A 27876-nucleotide genomic window follows, 5' to 3' on the forward strand; every position below is an offset into this window, starting at 1 on the left:
ACAAAGACCAGACATGGAAAACAGACATACACAGCAAAGAAAATAAAGTAACTAAAATAATACATACAAAGTAACAAAAGCAAATGAGCAACTCGGCCTCCACTAAAAACTTGGAGCATGGACCAGGTGCACTGGTAGGGTAAGCGTCCTCTGCTTTTCTAGAAACACCCGCCGAGTTGCTCATAAAAAGTCAAGTCCGGGGTAGACAATCGAGGAAAGAAAAACTATGACCCGTTGAATAAATCAGTCTTCATGGTGCTGATGGATACACCATAACGATCCACGAGTTCATGATGACAATCATAAAACTTCTGTAGTGATGGCTTCAATCTTGTAGCAACATAACCCTGTTCCAGAAGCCTAATTGTTAGAATTCTAGCGCGATACAAAAAGTCTGCGTAGTTTCGACAAGCTCTGGCATAACGTATGAGTTGTGATATGAACACTCCATACGCATGTGCTGAAGGGATGTTGCCACAGATGAAACGAAAGATGACAATGCTGATTGAAAAGTCATCACGTTTGTCGTAAAGTTTGGTAAATAGTTTTTCTTTACCATCGATTTCTAAGTGTAGGTCATGATATGAGGCTGACTTCAAAGTGTCTGTAGTATCCTTTATCTCAAGTTCTTTAGGGTTAATGCGATGTATCAAATCCCCGAAATTAGGATTGTTTAAAGATAATACGTCATCTATATAGCGGAAACTGAGATTGAAGGATCTAGCCAAACGATATTCTTTCTTCTGGATCAGATCAGCTATGAAGTCAGCCTCATAAGAGTGAAGGAATAGGTCAACAATTTGTTCCCATTGGAATGCCGACCGTTTGTTGAAAAACACGTCCACCACACTGGACAAAATATGTTGTCGATTAAAATTTCCAGCATTTTGTAAGCATGTTCCTCTGTATATTTAGAAGATGATTTGGAATTATTTCTTACAAAGTATGAGGAATCTCTACCAAGAACTATATATTTGATTCCAGGTGTACCATCTTTTTTGGAAACGATGTATAATGTTGTTAAGTCGGGATTTTAACTGAGTATTGGGAATAGAAGTATACAGTTATGAAATATCATAGGTTTTAATGCTATTATATTCAGATAATAGTCTTGAACTGATTGTCTCCAAGAGGTCTTTCGAATTTTTCAGGATCCACATTGAATTAATACTACTACGGGAGTAACAAGTGTTGTGGTAGGACTGCAAACCCTCTTTGACATCTGTGAGTATAGAAGTTAAGAGTTTTGAAAGAGGTTTGGTGGTACATTTTGCATATCCAGTTATGAAACTTTGTTTGTATGGATTCTTGTGGAGTTTAGGAATCCAGTACATAGACGGTAAATCACAACCATTGTCCTTGATAGAGAGACCAAAAGAGAATAGCACAGATTTATGGTTTTCCACAATCTCTTCTTTGGAGAGAGTGGTAGCAGTATAGGTCTTATCACTGCTACTATTTTCTACGTCTACCTCTGATAATAAACATTGGATTAAGAACGTTTTGCAGACAAAAACAATGTTGTTTTGGGTTTTGTCTGCTAGTACGACAACATATTTGTCATGTATAGTAGACAATGTTTTTGCTACGTCATGGTCTTTGAAAACCGATGTAGCCTTGGCACTCATTGACCTACTTAAAACTTTCATTCGTTTCAAAATTAAAGACCTCACGGCCTTTAACCACTCTGACAGAGAATCAATGTCTTCTTGTTCTCGTTTTATCCATTTTCTTGCACAGTCCTCGACGGCATCCATAAGGACTTTAAAGTTATAATTCCAATTTATGGAGTTTCTTTCTTAATACGACTTCCAAGCATGATAATGACGACCGCCTATCAAAAGCATGAAAGAACGAATAAAGAAATCATTGGTGTTTGGTGAGTCGCGGCGGTCCATTTTTTAGTTGGTGTTGGTGAGTCGCGGCAGCCCATTACTTAATAGGTGTTTGGTGAGTCGTTGCACCCCACTACTTAACTGGTGTTTGGTGAGTCGCGGCAGTCCATTACTCAATAAAACAAAACAAAAATAAATAAATAAACATTGTGATAATCAATTATTCGTATGAAGCTAGATTTTTACAAGGGCTACTATAAAAGAAGAACCTAACCTAGTCCTTCTATATCACTTCTGTTATAAAGATTTTGTTTTTTTCTCAGAACTGTAAGCTTTAGAATTACTTAAATTTGACCTACCCTAATTAATTTGACCTACCCTAATTAATTTGATCTACCCTGATTAATTTGAAATTAAAAGTACAACTGATACACCTACAAGGCTTCGTATCTGTACATAGGTCATACTAGATGTTTAAAATAAACTTTATGACAAACGTGATTTTTTTGGTGTATTTTATCAATTTTATGGGTATGTTCAACCTTAATTTGTTGATATCATCACTACAAAAGTGTTATGTTTGACATTAATGAAGTTCTGACAGATGAGACAAGATATTGGATTTCTATTCTAACCGAATTGACAACTTACTGCACTTGATTCTTACAGGCTCTAACTCACCTACCCTTCCAGAGCACCTGATGTTTTGTGGGAATTGATATTGCACGTGTTTTCGTTTTTTTGTTGCTGCTTTGTTTTTCTTATCTTCAATCGTTATATGTAATTGTACTTTATTTTGTTCGCTACAACACGTCCCTGTTTTTACCACTGTTACTATTTTGTGACCTAATCGTTTAATGCGAGTTGATTTCCATGCTGATGTAGTCGGACAGTGCTCTCTGTTTACCAAGGTTCAAATACATAGTTTATTCCATCTGTTTAGTAGAACAAGGCGACAGTACAGCTGTTCTTGACAATGTCATGGTTATATGAACGCCTTGTTTGTATGTCGATATGTCAACTGTTTTACTAAAAATAAAGAAAGAACATCCTTATAACGAAGCCTTTGACAAGCTGTCTCCAGGTTCTATTTTGATGCTATCTGATTATTATGAATCAGCAATGTATAAATGTATACGTTGCCTCCTGTTTTGAGGTCTACATACATTATAACAGTACTTGACGTTTATTCTCACCTTTATTTCGATTCTGACATTAAATAACGATATATATGTACATTTCAATTGAGAAGCAAAAAATGTCAAAAGTACAGATAATATTATCAGACACCATGAAGCTCATTCAGAGCTCATCCGATATGTGTAGTTTGTATATGTTAAGCACACACACACATATATATATATACGAAGCAAAACAAGGTAAGGGAAGACAGTTATAGAGTAAGACAAATATTCCACAAAATAACCATATACAGGAATTTCATCGACTCAATTAATCAGCAAGGTACTGCATCGCCCGAAGTTAAGCTCAAACATATCTTAGTAACATTGATAAAACAAGTACAGTGTACAGACTGATGACACCAAGCATTAGCTATTCAGTAACTATCTGTTTGAAATCAATTTTTTGATATATAAAGGTTGAAATCAAATTTGTCATTTATAAAGGTTGAAATCAACTTTGTCATTCAAAAAGGTTGAAATCAACTTTTTGAAATTTGCTTTTTAAAATCAATATTGTCATATTACCTCAAACTTCCATTTAGTCTCTGTCATAATGCTTGAACATCAACCAGAATTGGCAATTATACTTGGTCATTCATTATAAAATGATTAAGATCTTAAATCGATCAACACATCGTAGAAAACTTATTCTATACAATGAAAAAGCAATTTCAATACATTCTCTGTTAACTTACAGAAAGATAACAATTAAAATAAGTAATTAATAATATACATTTTCAGATTTAATTTTCATGCAGCATAACCATACAAAAAGTAGCATAAAAATTCTATCAATTACTTGTAAAGTGAACAGTATATATCATACTGTCATTTTTATTAAAGCAAATAACAAGGAGTAGGTTTATTATAAAATTGCCTATGTAAGGGTTAATTGTTACATTTAACATTTATAATGCACACTTGGTCCTCAGCATATACAAAAGGGATCTGTTTAAATAAAATATATAAAAGCATAATTAAGTTCATACATTATAGAAAAAATGCGTTGATTGAATTAGTTACAACCTAGTGGAATATTCAGTTTGATCATCATCATCTTCTTCTTCAATATCATCTCTGGAAGTCTCAGCTAAAAGTCTTGATGGAGTAACTATCATCGGAACAGACAAAGCTCGATCACGTGGACTTACAAACTCTGATGGCGGTGAGTCGTGTAATGTCGGTTCGCGCATTAATACATCATAAGAACCCTCAATACTCCCAGCGTCTGAATCAGATACAGATGGCGTTTCATCGCCTTTCATTGATGCTCGTTTCTTCTCTTTCAAAAGTTTTGATGTAAGAAAGTGTGACAAACCTACTTCTGATTCTCGTCTGACGTTCCTGGATGGAGTATCACCAGCACTGTCAGTTCTGCGACGTGACTGAAGACTTACAATGCTGGGTGGTCTCGATAATGGTCTGTCATTAAGCTTTAAAGGGGGTCCAAGGAAAGTGTCATTGTCAGGATCAACAATGCCCTCCCGTTCATTATCTTCTGTTGTTCCAAACATGAATTGTCTATGTTTTTCTTGCCACCGTTTTTGTTTCATTTTCTCTATTTTTCTCTTTTTCTCCGTTTCCTGCGAAAAGATATTTGAAATATAGAAAAATAAATTTGTTTTACATATCTGCACTGCTGATAGATTTGAGTTCAGACTTACACTGAAACAAAATTGAAGTAGTCCAGAATAGAACTTTTGAAGAAAATTATTTAAAAAAAATCAATTAATGCAGTTTTTCTATTTGAAATTTGATTTGAAATGCGTTCATAAATGAAATTCTGAGCCAAAATTAGTGAAATGCTAATTGATACAGCAAACAGTTGATTTTTCTACTATTGATAACAATGTTAACTTTCCTATTATAGAGTCCTGTCTCTAAACTAATAGTGAGGTAGATCAATGTTTAGGATAGCTACATTGTCTAATGTAAGTAAATGAAGTAAGATCACACTTTGAAGACAGACAACTGATTTTTCTTGTAGAATATGGTTTTACCTGTCTTGAAATGTGAAATTCGGTTAAATCGATACTATTTTTAATTTCAGAGATGAAAAAATATTAATGACAGGGGAAACTGTTTTTATGTTTAAACATTTGAAGTGCCTTTTATCATTTTGTATCTTTAGTAGATGCGATGTACACGTTAACTCCTTGATCGTTATGACTAGTTTATATATAAAACGAAGAAGAAAGAGAAATGCCCAACACATAGGAATGGTCTAGAATTACCTCTTCCTTTTGTTTCATGGCTATAGAAGTGACTCGTGATAATAAATCGTCTATTTTTGATTCCGTTGAGTCGATATCTACAGATGAAAGACAGAGTGCTCTGTTCATTGGAAAGAATTCATAATTCTCTGTTCCAACCTAAAACGTGAATTGAAAGTTACTATTCTCTGTCCGCTGCAAAAGAGCAATGAAGATCACAGAATCCCTTGCACAACCTTTTTATGAAGATTGAATAAAATAATAATAATTCCAAATCTATATGTCATTTAGATAAAGAATTCTCTGTATGAACATTCACAGGTAAGATAAATGAACACTCATGTTTTCGTCGAAAAAAAACAACCTTATATACATGTTTGTTATGAACAATTCATTCTTCCCTTTCTTAAACTTACATTTATACAATAGCTGATTTTGATGAACCGACTGTTTAAAGAACAGTTATATTGGTAAAAGCGCTAATTCTGTTTCCCGCCGAAGGCGATAGCATTACCAATATTAATGTGGATATCACTTCCACCATTTATGAGCAATTCGGCGGGTGTTTCTAGAAAAGCAGAGGACCCTTACCCTACCGGTGCACCTGGTCCATGCTTCCAGTTTTTGGTGAAGTCCGAGTTACTCATTTACTTTTGTTACTTAGTACGTATTATTTTGGTTATGTTCTTTGGTGTATTTCTCAGTTTTCCATGTCTAGTTTTGTCCCTGGAGTACACTCTTTTGATTTCCGCTAGAATCTTGGTATCCTTGTTTACTCTTCCATAGGACAGTCAATTATCGATAACGCCATCTACATAAGCAACTATTGTATTTATTTCATGAAAAAAATTGTGAAGCTGGTATTACTGTGTGGCAATGCCTTCATTACATTTTAAAGTTAACGACTACAGCATGACATGTTTAACCAATGTAAACAGCTCATTCTTCTCTGATATGAAATTAATATCAATATTTGTTTGAATAATTCTTATATGTCATTTTACAGTAACTCAACAAGCGTTTCGAGAAAAGCTGAGGACATATACAAGCCAGATATACCTCATCCATCTTCACAGTTTATTTTACTTGTTGATTTCTATTTTTTTAATAAGATAAAGAACAATAATTTGTATCATTTCATCATTTGACGCTTGATTCAGAGATTTGGATATTTGTTTTAAAATTCTGTTAAAATTTTCAGTTCTTTACGCATTATTATTAAGTAGGTCTTAAGGATAGTAAGTTAAATATGTAGTAAGCAAAACATTTTGTAGAGAATATAGCATGTTTTACCTACCGATTTAGCTACAAATAATTCTAACGCCGTGTAATCACTGGTTTTCACGCTGTCTAAATGGATTATAAAGAACACATATGCCCACATGTTATGTTCGTTTGCAACATGGTGTTCGAACCCCTATAATGAAAAGAAACCTATAACATTGGTGTCCGATAATACATTCAGAAGATTTAATAATTATCCAGTTCTCATTTAGTTATTATAAAAATAATAAATAAACAACTCATATATAACTATAACCCAAGAAGCTTAATGAGTACTCATTTTTCTTGGGTAAGTCCTGCGATTATAACTATCATCGTAAAACATAGAACTCAGATCACAAGAAAATTGTAATACCTTGCCATGGTGCTCAAAGTCATAGCTGTTTCTACTACAAATAAAACAGGTATCCTTCATATCCGATTCCGCTCGCCACTGACAAAAAAATGAAAACGCTTTAGAGTATGTGGGTTCATAATTAATACATAAATTCATCAACCACTGAAATTACATATATTAACCCAATATATCCATTTTAGTCAGCAAAACATTTGTTTTGACAATAATGAAGGGTAATAAGAAAAATACCGAAATGATAAAATCAAGCTAATAGTCAAAATGAATATTTAAAAGGAAGGCCCGTTTAACAAAATGTAAATATCTGAGTAACACAGGGAAGTTGGAAATGACCGCAATGTTCCTGACTTGCTTGGAACAGAGTCCGGATAAAAGAAAAGGAGAGAAAAAATATGACACGTTGAAAAGTCGGTTTTCATGGTGCAGATGGATAACCCGTAACGATCCACGAGTGCATGATTACAACCACAAACTTTCTGTAGTGATGACTTCAATCTTGTAGCAATATAACCCTGTTCCTGAAGCTAAATTATGAAGTCTTGCGCGGTATAAAAATTCCGCGAGCTACGGCAAGCTCTGACATAACGTATGAGTTGTAATATGAAAACACTATACGTAGGTGCTGAAGGGATGCTGCCACAGATGAAAGGAAAGTTGACGATACAGAATGATGTCGTTACGTTTGTCGTATAAATTGGTCAATAATTTACAATCGATATTTAAGTCAAGATATGTGGCTTAAAGCAATCAGTATTTTTTCTGCCGAAACTACACAGACTTTTTGTATCGCGCTATAACTCTAACAAATAGGCTTCTGGAACAGGGTTATGTTGCTACAAGATTGAAGTCATCACAACAGAAGTTTTATGGTCATCATCATGAACTCGTGGATCGTTATGGTGTATCTATCTGCACCATGAAAACTGATTTGTTCAACGGGTCATAGTTTTCCTTCCCTCGTTTGTCTACCCCGGACTTGACTTTTTATGAGCAACTCGGCGGGTGTTTCTTGAAAAGCAGAGGACGCTTACCCTACCGGTGCACCTGGTCCATGCTCCAAGTTTTTGGTGGAGTCAGAATTGGTCATTTACATTTGTTGCTTTGTATGTATGATTTTAGTTACTTTGTGTTCTTTCTTGTGTGTGTCTGTTTTCCATGTCTGGTCTTTGTCCCTGGATTACATTCTTTTGATTACCGCTATAACCTTGGTTCCTTGATTCATACTTTAACAAAATTTCTGGTTAAGGAATTTATGTTTTTAAGGGGGTACCTAACATATAGAAAACATAAATTTCAAGAAATTGTAACAGTATGTTTAATGGGAATAATTAAGATGAACATATGGTAGCTTGATCAAAAAAACTTTTGATTATTTTAAAGATGCTTTGAGTTGATATTAGATTTTCACATAATTCTTTCCCTTAGATGTTGTGTACCCTTTAATGGATAAAACTTTATCAGTGGTAGCTATTTAAAAGATAAATTGTATTTGCATGCCAATACCTTAAGGTCCCTGAGTTCTGAAAACGTGTCAACGATTATACCAAATATAATATTGAGACCAATGGTTGTTATAAAGATGAAGAAGGAAACATGGTACAATACTAATGGCCAGAAGGAGTCAAACTTTTCGTAACCATTCTTATCTGTCTGTTTTAGATTCTGAAAAAAGAAGAAAATTCTTAAATTAAACATCAAATTAGACATAACTAATATTTGTTGTGAAACATTCTTCATTTAAGAAGACACAAGTTGATTCCGAGCATAATGATTTTTTTCAGTTCTTTAAACCAAATTGTATCACCAGATCTTACCACACATAATAATTACCTCAAACATATCTCCTATAAGTCCATATCTTATTACAGTTACAGTACACTGCCACAGTGTGGTACAATACAAATATTCACCGGGATTGAAGAACATACGTAGCAATGAAAATCCTACTAAGGCATAAATGTATATCACAATGAGTCCTAATATGGCAACCCATAGTAAAGAGACACCTGTAAAATATAAATTATCACTGTAAAAAGACACATATGCATTACAAATACATTTCTTTTTATTCAGTTTTTGTAATATGAACAATTTAGTCTAAGTCGATCGAGGTTTTTGACTGTGTTACCTTGACTTCACATTAGTTTTTTTTTAATAAAGAATAACAATGAGCATTCAAAGAGGAAGTCAATTAGGTAATACATTTCGGAAAAAAAACATGTAAAATTAAAAAAAAAACAGAACCTTTCTCGGTCGGCAGTTGATTATCGCATTTCTATAATCTATAAGATTTATAGACAAGCATTTCAGTTTATTGCAAAAGCTAGATAATATTAATGAGTAATCAAGAGAACCAAGGTTCTAGTGGAAATCAAAAGAATGTACTCCTGGGACAAAGAACAAGCATGGAAAACAGACATACACAATAAAGAACATTAAGTAACTAAAATAATATATACAAAGTAACAAAAGCAAATGAGCAACTCGGACTCCAATAAAACTGGGAGCATGAACCAGGTACACCGGTAGGGTAAGCGTACTCTGCTTTTCAAGAAACACTATCCAAGTTGCTCATAAAAAGTCAAGTCCAGGGTATACGAAAGAGGAAAGGTAAACTATGACACGATGAATAAATCAGTTTTCATAGTCCAAATGGATACACCGTAACGGTCCACGAGTTCATTATGACGACCATAAAACTTCTGTAGTAATGGCTTCAGTCTTGTAGCGACATAACCCTGTTCAAGAAGCCTATTTGTCAGAAGTCTAGCGCGATACAAAAAGTCTGTGTGGTTACGGCAAGCTCTGGCATAACGTATGAGTTGTGATATGAAAACTCCATACGCAGGTGCTAAAGGGATGTTGCCACAGATGAAAGGAAAGTTCTGAATGAAAAGTCATCACGTTTGTCGTAAAGTGTAGTCAATAATTTCCCTCTACCATCGATCTCTTTTTTATTTTTTCTTTCGGGTAGATGCGTATCACGTCCCCGAAACTAGGATTGTTTAACGATAGTAAGTCTTAAAGTTTCTTAATACTAACAAATAGAGAAAACGCCTTTTTACCATCTACAGCACACATGAGACATAATAGTACGCGTATACAAACATATCTTCACACATGATTTAAATATATAAAGAACATTCATATACTAGTGAAAAGGTAACAAATATATGGAGGCCTAACAACTTTACATCCTGCTAAAAGGTGAAAATACATTTCTACAATCTTCATGAACCAGATTGATTTTGACTTACCATTAAGGGTGACAGCTTTGATTACTCCACTCAGAAGTTGATTGTTATTAACTATATTTAACAGATGGAAGGCGAAAAAGTATCCATGGAAATATGTCCCAAGAATTGACATAGATAAAAACATCTAAAAATGGAATAAAATTTAAATTTGTAAAACAGGTAGGATAAGATTTGTTTGGGGTTTTTGGTTTTCATACCGAACTCATATAAAAAAAAAAGAAAAAAAATTAAATTTGTTTAACTGATAAAATCCGACTTTTTTGTCTTTGGTTTTCATACCAAAATCATGTTTTACAAATCAAAACTATTTCTCATGAAATTAAACAGATTAGTAATAACATCTACAGAAAGCTTATTTATATAAAAAAATGTCACCACACTTATTTTTATGAATAAATTCATCTTGTCATATATATTTTCTTATCGAGAGAAGCATTCATAACATACATCATATGAGTAACAATTCTGTGTTTGTTTGGTTATCTACTGAAGTAAAAATATACACAATGGATTAATCATACGAACACAATTCACTTACGACATAGTAAAACGTTAGAAAACTGAAGAACTTGGCATCAAGACGAGAGCCTTCATCCTTCTTCTTTTCTTGTACGTCATCTTTATTGTTTGACTTTTTCCCACACAATGATCTGTAACAACACATAGATTATACACGATATAAAACACACTAACTAAATTTTTGTTGGTTAAGTAATAAATTGTTATGGATCGTCGGATTGAAATCAATCCAGACAGTCTTTTATTAAACAACATCTTCAGGCATTATAATGAAAACGTAATATCTCTTTTATTTGTTACTTGAAAATGAAAAATTAAAAATAAACAATTTTTAAAGCAGTTATACAAATAATATACGATACGATTCCCATCTTGAGGAATTAAAACAAACAGTAACAATATTGTTTTATCTTTAGAATACTACTTTAAATTGTTGATACTCCAAGAATGTTTTACGTCTTAAGAAAAGGTGTGAAAAGTTGTAGAACCTCGTGGACAAATACTCAGCCGGGAACATGAATAAGTCAACAAATGAAGAACTAGTCGCATATAACATAAAGAAATGCACAGAGAAACAAACAGCCCAAACCAACGTGAAAGTAAACTTTAAATACCTTAAAGAAGTTTTGATTTCTTCTCCGGTTGGTAGTCTAGGATGGTTGGATAAGAAGTAACTAACAAGCACCAGCAAAGACAGCAGATTGTGTACACCTCCCAGTATGTACATCGTCAATGTGAAATCATTATCAGTCATGTGTTTTATATTTGGCCTCGGACTGAAATGAAAATCGGTTGGTAAACTTTGTGTGCATACAAATTCAAATCTTCAAAGCTAAAGATAATGAGTAAAATATAACTAATTAAATTCTTATTTGCTCATTTGCTTTTGTTACTTTGTATGTATAATTTTAGATACTTTATGTTCTTTGTTGTGTATGTCTGTTTTCCATGTCTAGTCTTTGTCCGAGGATTACATTCTTTTGATTACCGCTATAACCTTGGTTCCCTTGATTACTTTTAACCACCCCAGTCCAAAAAAAAAATAAGAATAAGGTATCATAAAGAAACCGTCAGTAACCTCAGTTATATCAGACTGAATAGTTTTGCAAATTATTTTTTTACAATATAAAAAATAAACCAAAAAGGGAATAATGAAGGCTACACAACGCAACATCATATGGTAACAAATTTGAGAGCAATATTATATATTATATTATATTATATATAACTTACTCTGAAATAAGCTCCCATGGAATAGGACCATCTGTAGTATTACTGCCTGCTGGAGGTGCCTTCGCCTTTTGATAATCCTCTAATGAAGCCTTGGCATTCCATGTAATTAGCATCAGAAGATTAATTGCCATACTTAAAATTATAGCACCATAGTTCCATAATAACCTGAAAAATAAACCAAAGGTGTAAAAAACACACAAAATAAATTTCCTAGGCCGGGGGACAACGATGAAAAACGGTACACACACGAACTAACATTTCATACGGCAGAATTAACTCAGCCGATGGACAGACGATAACCATTCTTCTTACAAGTATGGTACAATTTGTTGAACTATTTAAATGTCGGTACACCTCGTTGATATATTTTATATAAAAAGGAAGAAACAATAGTTATGTTGAATAATACTACCATCCTTTCGTAAACATCATAGCAATAGGATTATGTAGGATTTTCCTCTGGTAACTGATGTCTTGCATAATATCTTTTGTCCAACAGACTAGATCTCTAATCTTATTACTTGGAGACGATCTGTCAACGGTCCATTTGATCTTCTCCTTAACCTGGTCCCGAAGGTAGTTCTACAATTATATTGTATACACATGTATCAAATATAAAATTTGAATGATAAGAAAGTACATTGTATAAAGAGATATTCTCATATCATTATTTTATGAACTATTATTTCGATCCGTATTTTAAACACAAAGCGAAACTTGATGGGATAAAATGTATATGGGATAGTAAGATCTTTGTCTGTTTTCCAATTAGATATACCAAACTGCTGTCTATAGAAGCTATTTTCTTTACAAATTTGAACTTACTTTATTTTTCACCCTAAAGTTGACTTTCTGTAATACGTCATCTTTCACAATTTCTATTGACAATGAATTCTTTCTATAATAATCAAATGCTTTTTGCTGGTCTGAAGTAATTTTTAATCCTGAAAGAGGTGAAATATATTTGTCATTTACAGTTGATAAGTTTTATGCCACATATGAACATTAGATGTATTCTTAACTTACGATAACATTTGTTTCGGGTATTTGATACATCGCATCTACCCCAAAGAACTAGAGATAAAGGATACTACAGACAATGTGAAGTCAGCCTCATATCTTGACTTACACTTAGAGATCGAAGGTAAAGGAAAACTACTGACCAAACTTCACGACAAACGTGATGACTTTTCATTCAGAATCGTCAATCTGTGTCAACATCCCTTCAGACTTCTAACAAGTAGGGTTCTGGAACAGGGTTACGTTGCTACAAGATTGAAGTCATCACTACAGAATTTTTATGGTCGTCATCATGAACTCGTGGATAGTTACGGTGTATCCATCTGCACCATGAAAACTGATTTTTTCAACGTGTCATAGTTTTCCTATCCTCTTTCGTATACCTAGGATTTTCCTTTTTATGAGCAACTCGGAAGGTGTTGGTAGAAAACCAGAGCACACTTACCCCGCCGGTGCACCCGGTCACTGCTCATAGTTTTTAGTGGGGTACGAGTTGCTCATTTACTTTTGTTACTTTGTATGTATGATTTTAGTTCTTTTATGTTCTTTGTTGTGTTTGTCTGTTTTCCATGTCTGGTCTTTGTCCCTGGATTACATTTTTTTTTCATTTCCGCTAGAATCTTGTTTCCTTTGATTACTCTTTCTCTTCATTTTACCCCCATGCTGATTAAACATAATTTACAATGCCATTAATTTGTTAATTTAGACTAACCGTGGTATAAGTAGAAAAATATTTATCATTCTGGCCAGAATAAGGTAGTAAAAGACTTACAAAGAGTAAAGCCTAGTTCAATATCTAACATCCTAGCCATAATAAGGTAGTAAGAGACCTAACAAGAGTCAGGCGTCGATCAATATCTACAATCCTAGCCAGAATAAGGAAGGTAGACTTACCAACGGTAAGGCGTTAATCGACATCTACCATCCTCGCCTGACTACTGTAGCAAGAGACTTACCAAGTGTCAGGCGTCGATCAATATCTACCATTCTAGACAGAATAAGGTAATAAGAGACTTACCAAGAGTCAGGTGTGGATCAATATTTACAATCCTGGCCAGACAAAGGTAGAGACTTACAAAGAGTTAGGCTTGGATAAATATCAACCATCTCAGCAGAATAAGGTAATAAAAGACTTACAAAGAGTCTGGCGTGGATTGATGTCTACCATCCTAGCCAGAATAAGGTAGTAAAGGCTTACCAAGAGTTAGGCGAGAATCAATATCTATCATCCTAGCCAGAATAAGGTAGTAAGAAAAACCAACATCCATCAACGTATCCTTCATAGCGTTCTTTCCCTTCTGTAATAAAAGAGATTGTCATTTCATGATTATCTATTAAATCATATCTTTCCAACAAAAGATGTTAAAAATCAACATAAAACCTAGTTTATAATTTGAAATTTCGTAAGTGAAACCAAATTTTAACACTGTGATATATCTGTACTGTTGAAATGCCAAAATCGGACATAAGAACATTTTTAAGTTTTACATAGAAATACAAATTATCAATGTTTCAATGCTAGAATTTGGTCACCAGTTTTACGCATAACGTCAATTTCAAGAAAAAAGCACCATGACTCCCTGGAGAAGACTTCCGCCCAAAGTTGCGAGAGATCTGGCTGGTTGTAAGATTCCCTCTGAGTTTTTGTCGTCTAACTTGGGTTTATCTGTCTGATGAAGTGTATAACATGTCGTCATACATCTGTAGATAGCTTCTTTGTCTATGGTGTCCTTCACTTCCTACAGAAAAAAAACACTGTTAGATGTTCGAACGCTTACTTGCATAACTAATTGGATTGAGAAAGGAGTGACATAGTTCATGTAATCGAGCAAAGAAAAAAAATCGTAAAAAGATGAAATCTAGTCCAACAGAAAACTAATCTAAAAAACTGGAAAAAACAGAACCAAATGTTTAGAAATGGTGGTCATGGAAACAATCAGTTGATATCTAATGTCAGACGACCATCTGTTAACTCATGTCATTAAAGTGGAGTTGAAAAATGTAGCACATGTAACATGGACATTGCTTAACACTATAAGGTCTTGATCACAAATGGATAATGTATTACACGTTTATATTTAAGATGTCTTCATGCTTCAAAGATTTATATAATAAAAGAAAACATTATACGTACTCTTGCTACTTGAGAATTTCCAGGTCCATTTTCTTCAATGAGAGATATGATCAATGACGATATTGACTCTCGTAGTTCAAGAACCTAGAAAATCCGTAAAAAAAGAACTATTAAAAAAACAATATAAGTGAGGTAATACGAATGAATTCATGCCAAATATACGATGCATTTTCCATTCAGAATTAATATGTAAATATTAAGTAACGTTCCATCTAGCACCCTTCTAAATGCTTTCAAATTTACCATTGTATTCAAAAGACACATGAGTTGATAACAGTAACATATAAGTACACATACCTTTTCTGGTGGACAGTCAGCAATGTCACCAGCTCTTAAGATAAAATTTATGTAGTCCACAACTTTTCGATCATAAACAACTACACGATTCTCTTGATTTCCCTTAAATAAATCAAACAGATAAAAAACTAAAGACCTTAATAAAACATTTAAAGAAACAATTGCAAATTATTTTAATTCCATGGTTACGTCATATCAAGATTATATAATTCTGCTTCACAATATCGCTATCTGATACTCCATTTATTCAAAATGTACACAAAAACATAAACATTGAACAACACTTACCGCACAAAATTCATTCAATGTTGAGAACAACTGGATAATCAGTGCTATTGTTTTACTGTTTATAGTTGAATACACCACATTCAAGAACTGGGCTGTTTCTCCAACAATGTTAAACGATTTGACATTGTCTGGCTGTTCTCGCATGTATGTCTATAAACAAAAGTTTCATCTGATAAAATCCGGGGCGCAAATAACCACATATGCAGAAAATAATGCATGTTAATATAGGAACTCTATTTTGATTAAGTAAGATATTTATTGCATATAGAAAGCTTTGCACAGGAAACAGTTTCCTGTAATTTTCATATTTGTGCCAACAACAGTATTTGAGTATATGATAGAAAAAAGAACAGATATGGTGAAACATAACAAATGCACCATCGTATAAACCTTGTAAAAATAGTAGGTACTCACAGAGATCACCAACAGGTCTTCAATAAAAGTAAACATAATTTCAAGTAAGCTCTGAAAGGCCCCGACAATAAAAGTAATAAAACCAAAGGTAACAGAACGATGACCCTCCAACAAAATAAACCAAAGTTTAAATAACGACATGAAGACAAATAAATAACCAACATTGACATTAGTGCGAAATCATTCGTTTCTAACCAAGTATGATGCTGCAAGCGCAGCAGACATCTTTGGAATAGTAAACAAACATCCGAATTCGACAAAATCAGATAAAGGCAACGACAAATAACCAAAAATATGCCTTGAGGAAGTTTAAGGGCTTTAGGGCAAACAAATAACTTGGTGGACCTTGGACAGTAATTCTACCTGTAAATCTGTATTTTGACCATCACAAACTCTTGCTAATAGCTTTAGAACCAATTCTATATAACCATCATCCTTATACTCTAACATGTCACCAACACCATCGTCCATAGAGTTAATAAGATCCTCTGCTGTTCCATCCTCTTGCTGTAATAGAAAGTTGCATGTCTAATCTACTGTAAATTTCAATTCTTAGTTTTATTCTGTCATATAACTTTTAATGTTTATGATGAGAATATTGCATTAGGTAAGGGGAAAAGACAGTCACACAAAAATAAGTATTAATGTTAATTCTGAAAAAAAAACCACAAAAGTAAAATTCTTGTTTCGATCACTGCTATTATTTCTGCTGTGTGTGACAGTATCAAATGACTCCAAAATGTTGTCAGACGTAGCAATAACCGCAAAGATCACATGTAATGTCTGTAACATTTACCATTCTTGGGAAACACAATGGGCAATCAAATGTCTAAAACAGAGGGTATTAACCTTATAAGAATATCATGTCTACGCTCTAAATGTTATTGGTATATCGCTAAAACGCCTTTAGTATGCTCCTGTTTAATCTATTGTATTAATTTCTGTTTGTTGTTTATTCGCTTCTTACTATAGAAAATTGATATCGGTCAAACCATGACCTTCATCGACATCGCTTTTATATTTAGTATGGCGGTGTTTTTCTTTTTCTTTTTTTCGAAAATTTAACATTCTTTCATTCGCATGAATAATCAAACAAACCACGGAACCACAACCGCAGAAACAAAAGGAGAGAGAAATCATATTTAAAAAGCTGACCCATGCAATATATCATTCCACAGAAAACACAAATTAAGATGCTAAAATATACACACACACACACACACACACACACACACACACACACACACACACACACAAATATATAGTAAATTACATTTAGTAAATGATACATGTCCCGTTCCTATCTAACTATCTAACTAGCAAAACATTTTGTAATTAAGCAATAAAGCAAGAGTAAGAATAACTCTTTACCACATCTTCATCGTATTTAGATATTATATCCATTTCCAATAAAGACAGTTGGTCGTCATCCTTAAAGGGTTATAAACACAACTGAATTCCAAAATAAATAAAATAATTTACAAAAAACATTTAAGAATTAAGGTAAGATTTATGACCTGTTTTAGTTATATTTTTTTTGGACATACGCAAGACAAAATTTGTTATAACGTCAAATGTTACTACAAATTATTTATAACGATTTTTTTCTGTGAAAAGGGCTGCAGGCACATGAAATAAATATGATATGTAAATATTCCCAAAGATACAGAATAGGAGTCTCTTAGAAGTCATGACCAAGCCCAAGCAAGAATGTAGAAAAATCTTCACCTAATAATCATTCCTTTAAGGATTCACAACTCGAGTGCTTAATAGAAACCCTACAAATCAACATGGTAGGTGCACAATGACACGGTTATATGTTTACTTTTGAAAGTTCATAAAATAAATTAAACGTAGCCGATACTAAATTGGTACTCTAAACTAATTATTAATTAATTAATTATTAAATAAACTAAACTAATCAATGTCAATAGCAAAGTGCATGTAGTCTCAAGAAAATCAATGATATTCATTTGATGCACAATGCCATCAAGTTTCTTTTGGATTCATTCAGTTCTTCAAGATGTTAATAAATACAAAATATCTGGGCCAACGGCTAAGTTCATAAAATTTAACTAGAAACCCAAAATAGATTAAAATACAAAATCCAAATTGCAGCTGAACAACAATTTTAATCATTTTTGATCGATCCGTCCAAAATACCAATAAAACCAACCAACTATTTGGTTTATAAGGTGTCAAAGTATGACACATCCTTCCTACACATCCTAATGACATAAATGTCGGTAACAACATAAGTGTCAGACAAAGTCTTCCTATGTACACTACTGAAATGATGGATGGACGTATAGAATTAAAAAAAAACTGGAATTCATTTCTTACTAATGGTTTATAATATAATATGTTAACTCACTTCTACTGAGACATCCACTAGCTCAACGTCTTTAGAATATTCTGATGGAGTATCTGGAGTTTTCAACAATGCCTCATTACTGTTGTCACGTGATATTCCATTGGAATGAATTGCATTTGGTGGTGGTTTTCTATTTTCTGTGATTTTCTTTTTCTTTTTCGATTTCTTCCGTTTTTGTACTGGTAAAGGTTCTTTAGCCCTACTAAGTGCACTCTGTAACAATTGCAACAAATTTCGTACTGAAAAACCCTTACTACTACAGAGACTTAATTTTTTCATCATTGAATTTCATTAGTTCTCGTTTTAAAAGGAATCCGAAATTCGTTGAATCATTGTGTTATTTTTTTTCAGATTCAAAGTCGTTTATTCCAAAATAAACTTCACGTACATCACTGAGTAACTATAAATCTATAGGTTTTTTATTACTCAAGATAAAAAAATTGTTTAAACGTAATATCATTATACTACTTACCCAGCCTTGCATTTTATCTCTTTTGAGTCTCAACTCATATGTCTGTATCATCTGTAATTAAAGTGCATTTATTTGAAACTTGACTCGTGTAGTTGATGAACGAACTGTCGGAAACTGTATGCTCTGACAAAGCACATAGATTGAATAAATTCCTGACAGAAAATATTTAAAATCTCTAAAGATGAGCAAATGAACATACCAGACTCATGTTTTCAATAAAACCATTTCCATCGCTATTAATCAAACGTTATATATCTTTTTAATACAGAGTATGTCAATAATGCATCTATTCTAAACGGACTTTTTTTTAAAACGAAATAAAGGGAAGTTTATGTATATGTTTTCAGTTTGATTTTATATTGGAAGATACCTCCGGTTGACAAATACTTGACGTATGTATTCTGTGAAATGTTGGTTTATCGATCAACAATACAGAATAAAAGAAAGTTGTTCATCGTGAAATACAAACCTGCAAAGCTCTTTTGCCAGCAGATAAACTACTCTGTATACTTGTAAGGTTAGACATAATGTCCTTTAATCTAGCCTGATGCTGGGCAAGTAATGAACGTCTAAAAGTGTAATATAAGGAATGTTTAATTGATAAAAATTATCGTCATTGAAATAAACATTAAACTACATAAAATGAAGGCAAGTTTAAATAAGTCTAGTATTTCTAGTAAATTATTTATCTGATTATAAACCGATCTAAATTTCAGTGTTTGCAAATGAGAATGGAAATAAAATTGATTTTCAGTTCCATCAAGACATAAAATATTCACACACGTTATATTTCTTTAAATGATGTTTTGATTATTCTATTATTTTACTGTGTTATAAATAGATCAATTTTGCAACAGTCTAAAATATGTTACTTAAACTAAATGTCGGAAATAATTGTTATTTGCAATTACTAAACAACGATTAAATAGGATTAATAACAAAAAGCTTTCGCTAACAAAATAAAATAATGTAAACACTTCGGTATCTCGAATAATGATTACAATTTGTAGCAATCTTACATTTGATTTAAAACCGCCATAGATTGTAAATAATGAACAAAAATAATGAACCAAAACAAAACAAAGTTGTTCGATATTAGTCTGTTTGAAGGTAAAAACTGAACACAACTCTATCACTAAGACTACATGTTGTATTTAATTCAAGAAGCTATTGTTGATGAGCCATGGATACAATGCATGCTTTTACCCTTTCTTTTCTTGATGTTTCCGCCGTGCAAGTATCCTGTTTGTTCACCAAGCATATGTTAAGCAGTTTAGTAGTGTCTTGTATATATGTGATTAAATAAACGTTTATGTAACATTGTTATTGATTAACTGAGCAAGTATAAAATCTGACAAATATTCTTATATACGATGCAGATACATACGTAAATATTAAAATTTGTAAATAAACTTGTAAATATGCATTCATACAACGTCTTTCGGTCAAAATATCAATCTATGTGAAATATATATAACACCATACACAAATAATTCCATACATTCAAGGAGGCGTAAAAACTCTAACTTGATGATATTGCTAAGCAAAATTCAGAAAGAGCTTTTCATATGAATGTCATAAAACCGTATCCCTGTGAATGACCAGCTCGATCATTAATCGTACTATACGGGTTCTGTTTGTACCTATGACATTTTTCAATCTTTTAATTGAGTCAAACTGTCCCTTGAATGTATTACTAACAAAAGTTGACCAAGTGATAAGTGACATATTTTCCTTACTTTTCTTTTATTGAGTTTGTTGAAATTTGCATTCTGTCTCTCACTGCCATGAAGAAAACTTCCTCTCTTGTTGACAGGAAATAATCCAACAATGATTTCTTCAACACAAGAAACGTTCTTTAAACAGGAAACTTCGTACAAAATTGATTATGCATTAAAAAATGAACTGATTAAACATAACAATAGGTACATTTGTGGTCACCTAACTCGTGTTTGTTTTCATATGTAGACCCATAAGCAAAAATTATTTAAAGCTTTGGTTACAAGCCATGTCGCATTACTCATACGATATAAATTATGACGGAGCTTTCGCAGACTGGTATAACCAAGACTATTGATTGGGATAACTAAATAATACAAAATAGAAACATGTTTCAACCTACCTGAACTTGTCTATTTGCATTGAATAACATGAGACTTAAGAAGGCAAGGACCTCTCTAACAATGGCATCACTTCGTCTGGCTATGTGAGGTAGAACTTTCCCAACAAAGTCATGAGAATTTATGGCTGTTTGAACTTCCCTTATATTCATAAGCTGTCTGAAAACAAAACAAAATGACTAGAAAAGCAAAGCTGTGAGCAATGCTTACAAAACTAGAAACCAATCACTTTTCCATTTGATAACATGAACCTTTTGAAAAAAAAATGATTTTGGGTACATAAAATGTTAAAATATTCACCTAAATAAAATGAAACCATGGTGATTTGTTCCCAAAGAAGACACTTAACCTGTATAAATGAAATTTGATGGTGTACACATATATCTATATTTCTCATTGAATAATTTTAAGATACCGATAAGGTAACCAAACACAAAAGATGGGATACCCTAATCTCCTGACACAATAACATATATAAGCTAACAACATACAGAGCCCGGAGAAAAATACTGATATCAGCTAACAACCTACAGAGCCAGGAGAAATAAACAGATATTAGCTAACACAACGTACACAGCCAGGAGAAATATACGGATATCAGCTAATAACGTACAGATCCAGGAAAAGTATACGGATATCAGCTAACAACGTACAGACCAAGGAGAAATATACTGATATCAGCTATCAACCTACAGAGCCAGGAGAAATAAACAGATATTAGCTAACACAAAGTACACAGCCAGGAGAAATATACGAATATCAGCTAATAACGTACAGAGCCAGGAAAAGTATACGGATATCAGCTAACAACGTACAGACCAAGGAGAAACATACTGATATCAGCCAACAACGTACAGAACCAGGAGAAATATACTGATATCAGCTAACAACGTACAGAGCCAGGAGAAATTAAACGGATTTCAGCTAACAAAAACAGACTCTAGAAGGAAACCTTCCAAAATATATAATCATGCACAGAAACAGTAGAAAAGTTAAATGATACTCGAAAAAGTGAAATTTAAAAAAAAGTGTTCTCACTTTTTAACCCCTGCATCTGATGCATATGCATCCCAGTCTTCTCGTAATTTTCTTTCTTCATTGTGTATAAATGTTCTCAAGATCTGAAGACATTTGATATCCAAATCCTCCTGGCTGACAGTAGCAGCAGTTGACGACCGTATTTGTCTTGATGATATCCTGTTAACAACGGACAAGACATGTCCTTTATTCAAAACACTTTATTTATGATGTTTCTCAAAAAATATTTTTAAGGATAAATTATACATTTAAAAGATATTTTCAATTAAAAAGGGGCTAAAAATCAGATACGACTCTATACATTTGCAAGAATTTTCTGTTTACGACTGTTTTTAGATAGCCATATATTTACACAAGCACACGCATGAAACTGAATGTATTTTTTTTATACCAAAGGTTTCAGTAACAAGTATTTTATCAATTAATATATTAATTACTCTTAAGTATGGAAAAAAAATGTTTGTAATCTTGTTCCGTTTCTGACCAACTCAATTTGTTGAGATACCGTACTATCAAGCTGGTTTTATTATTTATAAAAGTTGATGACTTACTCTAATTGTTGTAACAGTTTGCTCGCCAGCTGATACCGTTTTGATATGTTTTTGTCGTGTAAATCACAGAAACATTTGACTAAACTTTGATATTCATCTCCAAGAGGTAGTTCTTCATTTGACCCAATCTCTGTGTATTCTACAAAGATATTGATTTTCATATAAATATAATAATATAAATGATAGTTTATGTTGTCAACTGATTGAACCGTATCCTATATAACCGTACCCGCTACAATCTTGGTTCCCTTGATTACTCATTCAAACCCTTCCGTTCATCTATCGATAAAGTTCAACCACGTGTCTGCTTACTTTTCTAGAACAAGATCTCATTCGACATCTAAGAAATACTAATTTACCCACATTATTGAGGCAAGCATGAAATCATAAAATTGACTTAATGATACGTTCAGTACTAACAGAGATGCAACAATGTGTGCAAATGAGCTATTTTCTATAGCCATTGATCGATTGGGTCCATTTAAACGGATAAAACCTAATATTTACCTCTTTTAGACTTGAATTTTGTTTGTCCCTGGACGGTATTGTGTCCTCGATGAATAATGCTGTTATGTTTGGCAAATGTATGAAATTTGGCATTCAGTTCTAGTTCATTGCAGTAATACTCCATATTTCCCTGAAATTGAAAAAAAAAATACAAAACTTTTTCCAATATTTGAATAAAAAAATGCATGATGCGTGATTCATTAAGAATTTCATAAGCATATCAACTGTGTGTCGTTATTACTAAATTAAATCAAACAAAAGTTCACTTAGTGATATCGCCATTCCTATCCACAGAAACCATATAAGAAACTCCATAAGTCATTTAAGGCATTCATATAATAAAGAATATGTGAAAGCTACATCAAATTCCCAACAGTGGTTTCAGAAAAGATGCGGAAAAAAAAGATGGTCCCCTTTTGGTTGACCAATGACAAAGGCTATAATTTGCATCTGGAAATCCTAAAAAAATTTTCAGATGAAAAAAAACCAAAATAGGATATGCACAATGGCATCTTGTTATAAAGAACATGTGAATGATTCATCAAATTTCACTCAGCTATTTAAAAGGATATTAGAACTAGAGGCAGATGAATGGACAATAGGACAGACATCATATATCACCTTTCCAAAAAATGGTCAAAATTGTTTTCTCATATTATTTTAGGATCTAAAGTTAGGATTACAAGAAATAGAATAAAAATTACGGCATACTATTTACCTTTCTTACGTCACTTTTAGTGTCAGCAAGTCTCATTTGATGAGTAAACTTGTCTAGGGCTCCAATGTATGTCTGTAATACGTAGAACAGACCTAATATAGTCTACATAAAAGACAACTTTTATATGAAATTACGCTGTTTGACAGAAAAAAAAAACTATGCAATAATATTTTTATAGTGAACAAATTAAATATATGCTTGGTATGTAAAGCATAATTTATAAAAAAAAACTTCAAACTGCACGAATTCATATGTACATTTGACCATTTGTTTACTTACCGCTTTTGGTGCTGTTGAAGAAGAGATTAATATAGTTACTGTTGCCACAAGGGATTTCATGTGGGCTGGGTTTGTTAACATACAACCAATCGACTCACATAATGACTGCAATATTAAAAAGAAAACATTGAGTTTCAAATTACAAATGAGTAGAAAATACTTCGCCAATTTGCATTAAAAAGAAATTCAACACTTAAGAACCATTCTTTATATAAAGAATTGTTTTTTGGTTCTTTTTTTACTACAAATTGGATCCTGTTCTGCATTGTAGTACTGCAACCTTTTTTGTATTGTAGTTCATTGTATCGGGACGGAACGAAACATTACCCTCAATATGACATTTTTCTTCGATGGGGCATTGTTGTATAATAGCATATTCATCATTGACTAGTTTATTAAATTGTTAATAAGGAATTGTTATCTAATATCATGGTCACAAAGCATTTCATTCCGTACCGAAAAAAATCTTTGCTGGGTAATGTTTGATAATAATCGTAATTATGCTTTGGAAAAATAAAATTAAACGTAGGTCCAATTAATTGAATAGCCTTTAAAACAGGTTTATACGTACAGAAAATCCACTTGCCAGTGTGTCAGTTAAGTCCAATTCCGTTGGGTATAAGTCTTTGTCCGGTGAATAAAATATTGAATAGAAAACCTGCAAATATTTTTTATTTGTTAAATATGTGTAACAGAGACTGCAACTGACGTGTCAATATTCTCTGTCTTTATATATTCAGGAAACAAACAAATGGTAAACTGGAACATTTACACGAGGTAGATATTTTCAGATGTCCTATCGATAACTGATTTTATATATAACAGCTTTTATATCAAACCAACCAAAACTGGCTCTACTGAGCAAGTTATATCACCATCCCAAAGCAAAATTGGATAACAGACAATTGTGGTTGTACTATACGCAAGCACGCAGTTCCTAACTAACTTTTTATACTGTCTAGGATAGCAGCAAATTTTTTCTGAGTGTTAACAGAATCAAGATCAGTTTTCAATACTTTTATACATGAAAAGCAACAAGAATCCCGAGAGTATTGCATTGCAATACAAAGTCCCCACACTTGTCACGGTTAAGCAATTTACCAAATATCAAATGTAAATTTACAAGCATGACAAAAAATTGCAGAGAACTGATTTGCTAGACACACGGACGGACGGTTGGACAGACAGAGAGACGCTCGTAGGGGACTAACAACCCTTCAACAAAAGCTGAAAGTTCATTTTTTTTGTTCAAGTCAGACTTAAGATTATATTTTGTTTCGTTGGTACTTTAAGTAGTCAAAACCTTTTCGAATCGAACAGTTTCTTCCATAGCTTAATGCACATAAGTGTGCCGATTGATCAAACCATTTTTTTCTGGTAAAAGTTAGATGCCGAGAGACCTGAGAACTAAACAATGTATTAAATAATCGTGTGCCTTCTATATGTATTTACCTAATAAACTTCTGATAAAGCAACTTGCATTTGTTCCATATCTGTTCCTTTTTTCTATAACTTACCTCTAAGAATGGGAGTACAGCATCCAAGATGAAAAAGATATTCCCATGTAATATTTCTCTAGGGTCACGCTCGTCAGCAACGAAGCTAAAATTTCAGTAGTCGTGGTTATTATTATTAAGTATCAAGTTTTCGACAAATATCAAATTCGTCATATTAAAATAATTACGATAGTCACTTGTTCATTTTGGTTTTAGTTTTTAGAATGGTTTAAAAGCTAATAATTCTATTTTGTTTCGTTTTGGTTTCCAAAGTACATTAACACAGATATGCATCTTATTTATGATAATACTGAACTACAGTTTTTTTCTGTCTCCTTCATAAATAGACCTTACCTGAAATCTGGGGGAGATTTTAAAAGACTGATAGTTCGTTCTGAATGTCGAGCCATCGCATCTGATATTTGCCCGATCGACCCAGCCACGGCAGAAATAAATTCCCACAGATCTCTAGAAAATATTGATTATGTTGAAAAATCAATTGAAATTAAGATTGAACATTTAAGAACATGCTTTATTACCGTAAACAGAAATTGACAAAAAAAATATTAGATCCAAAAAGATAGTTTGAAAACTAATGGCAACAGTATTTGATGACACATACAGCTTATGTTTTATCCAACAGAATCTTAACCTTATTTTTATTCAGACATATCAGTAAATCTCAAGTCGATTTCAGATTGTGTTTAGACCAAAATGGCCGTTTCAATATGTGTAGCTGAAATTTCAGTGACTACCTACTTGTCATGCTGCAGATCAGCGCCTCCACTTTCTATCATGTTGCTCACAGGTTTCATATAAACCCATATAATGAACTTCACGAATGGTTTCTTCAGGTTATTGTCTATAGATATATGATTCATGACCCACAACAAATCCTGTACTGGTAATATGGTCTGGCACAATGATTCAATGAATTTGTTTTCACCCTGTAAATGAAAAATATAGCATGCATTGATTGCAAAAAATATGTTAAATATCCAGCGCCCTAGACCACTCGGCCAGCTAGGCTATTTAAAAATATAGCTTTTGCTGGCCGGGTCATTTCTTCTCGTAGGATTAATCTAGGGCTATAACATAGTACACTATGTAGTGGTCTAGGGCGCTGGACTTAGTGCAGGCGGTGATGCCATAGATGTCACAGCGGTACGAGTTCGAGTCCCGCGGAGGGAACGACCAAAAATTCCCTTCGCAAATTTGACAGTTCTAACATCTTTGGGAATTTTTCACATCCCCTATATATATATATATATAGTTTATATTGAACACAATCATTACGATAATATTCCAATCACATAAGAAGTAAGTACCTCAGCACATGTTGCTAGTAAATCAACAAGTCTAACATAATAGGCTAAGTGTCCCTTTTCCTTTTGGTTGGTCAAAATTTGTTCACGAACATCTCGGGGATGATCCAAAACATAAGCTGCCTTCCTATAGTTTTGCATAATGTACTTCATAACGAGAGCCTGATTGCGTTTAATTGTCAAATCAAGTCCATCCACTTTCACGAGCACATTTAACAGTTCTAAGAATTCTGGTGCCTCGTGTTGATGTAATGCAGCTAAGAGAACTATTTTCTGAATCTGTTTTGATGATACCTTTAGGCATGTACTCTGGTTGGCAACAAAAAGCTGTTATAAATAAAAAAAAAACAATTGGTCTGTTACAAATGTGCATTACATATAATACATATATATATAATGAAACAAACAATTAAAATCTAAGAAGAACAGCTATCAATAGTGTTACTGTAGAGGGAGAACCAATAAAACAAAGATTGTTACACGAAATAGAAAACATTCAGTTCAAGAATATGTATAATTCTATCATATAATGACTCAAGAAAACATAACTTTTTCATACCTCTTTAAGAGCGAGAGCTAAATCAGATGGTACAATCTGAACTGAGAGTAAGGTATCCAAATGATGAAACAATTTCTCCTGCACTTCCTTATTTTCTCTAGCAAGAAGTTTCATCAACCACAAAGTCTTTGAAAATATCTTCTTCATACCTTGATATTGTTGTTCCTGTAGCAAAACAAGCGCAACATGAATTAACAACTGAAAACATCATTATTACATATCGCTGCCCTGATATTAGTAATTGGGTGATAAATTGGAAAGAGTTAATTACCAGACTATGAAGACGAGTACCACAGAACGCACATATTCAACTAGCTTCGCGCACGACTTAAAATTTCAAGCGTTTTTGACACGAAGTATTCTATTTTCTTATTCATGATTACCAATTGATTATCCTATCAGTC

At 33.0% G+C, this 27876-nt stretch overlaps 1 protein-coding gene across 9 annotated transcripts in view; it reads right to left on the reverse strand.

The window, feature by feature from the left end:
• Positions 1-3014: 3014 nt before the first annotated feature.
• The window catches only part of LOC148615530 (inositol 1,4,5-trisphosphate-gated calcium channel ITPR2-like), an 83973-nt gene continuing 59111 nt past the window's right edge, over positions 3015-27876 (reverse strand). For 4 of the 9 annotated variants that reach the window (XM_088581825.1, XM_088581824.1, XM_088581827.1 and 1 more), the window contains 36 exons: positions 27473-27637; positions 26917-27240; positions 26348-26535; positions 25943-26056; positions 25610-25694; positions 24664-24750; positions 24093-24197; positions 23814-23885; positions 23096-23225; positions 22589-22727; positions 22038-22196; positions 21002-21158; positions 20619-20716; positions 20086-20121; positions 19349-19448; positions 18880-18930; positions 18408-18620; positions 17405-17464; positions 16397-16540; positions 15620-15769; positions 15332-15433; positions 15035-15118; positions 14472-14639; positions 14099-14198; positions 12706-12824; positions 12293-12462; positions 11881-12045; positions 11262-11423; positions 10667-10778; positions 10129-10252; positions 8702-8877; positions 8375-8533; positions 6872-6949; positions 6530-6649; positions 5254-5391; positions 3015-4602 (listed from right to left, as the gene is read on the reverse strand). In XM_088581825.1, the coding sequence (XP_088437951.1) occupies positions 4039-4602; positions 5254-5391; positions 6530-6649; positions 6872-6949; positions 8375-8533; positions 8702-8877; positions 10129-10252; positions 10667-10778; positions 11262-11423; positions 11881-12045; positions 12293-12462; positions 12706-12824; positions 14099-14198; positions 14472-14639; positions 15035-15118; positions 15332-15433; positions 15620-15769; positions 16397-16540; positions 17405-17464; positions 18408-18620; positions 18880-18930; positions 19349-19448; positions 20086-20121; positions 20619-20716; positions 21002-21158; positions 22038-22196; positions 22589-22727; positions 23096-23225; positions 23814-23885; positions 24093-24197; positions 24664-24750; positions 25610-25694; positions 25943-26056; positions 26348-26535; positions 26917-27240; positions 27473-27637 (5118 nt within the window). In that variant the 3' untranslated portion in view covers positions 3015-4038. The remainder of the gene's footprint in view (positions 4603-5253; positions 5392-6529; positions 6650-6871; positions 6950-8374; positions 8534-8701; positions 8878-10128; positions 10253-10666; positions 10779-11261; positions 11424-11880; positions 12046-12292; positions 12463-12705; positions 12825-14098; positions 14199-14471; positions 14640-15034; positions 15119-15331; positions 15434-15619; positions 15770-16396; positions 16541-17404; positions 17465-18407; positions 18621-18879; positions 18931-19348; positions 19449-20085; positions 20122-20618; positions 20717-21001; positions 21159-22037; positions 22197-22588; positions 22728-23095; positions 23226-23813; positions 23886-24092; positions 24198-24663; positions 24751-25609; positions 25695-25942; positions 26057-26347; positions 26536-26916; positions 27241-27472; positions 27638-27876) is intronic. The other 5 variants (XM_088581829.1, XM_088581826.1, XM_088581831.1 and 2 more) reach the window with 3 other exon arrangements.

This window comes from Perna viridis, chromosome 5 (assembly GCF_037379345.1).
Source record: "Perna viridis isolate PV_CMFRI_1.1 ecotype Kerala chromosome 5, ASM3737934v1, whole genome shotgun sequence".
Lineage (NCBI taxonomy): Eukaryota > Metazoa > Mollusca > Bivalvia > Mytilida > Mytilidae > Perna > Perna viridis.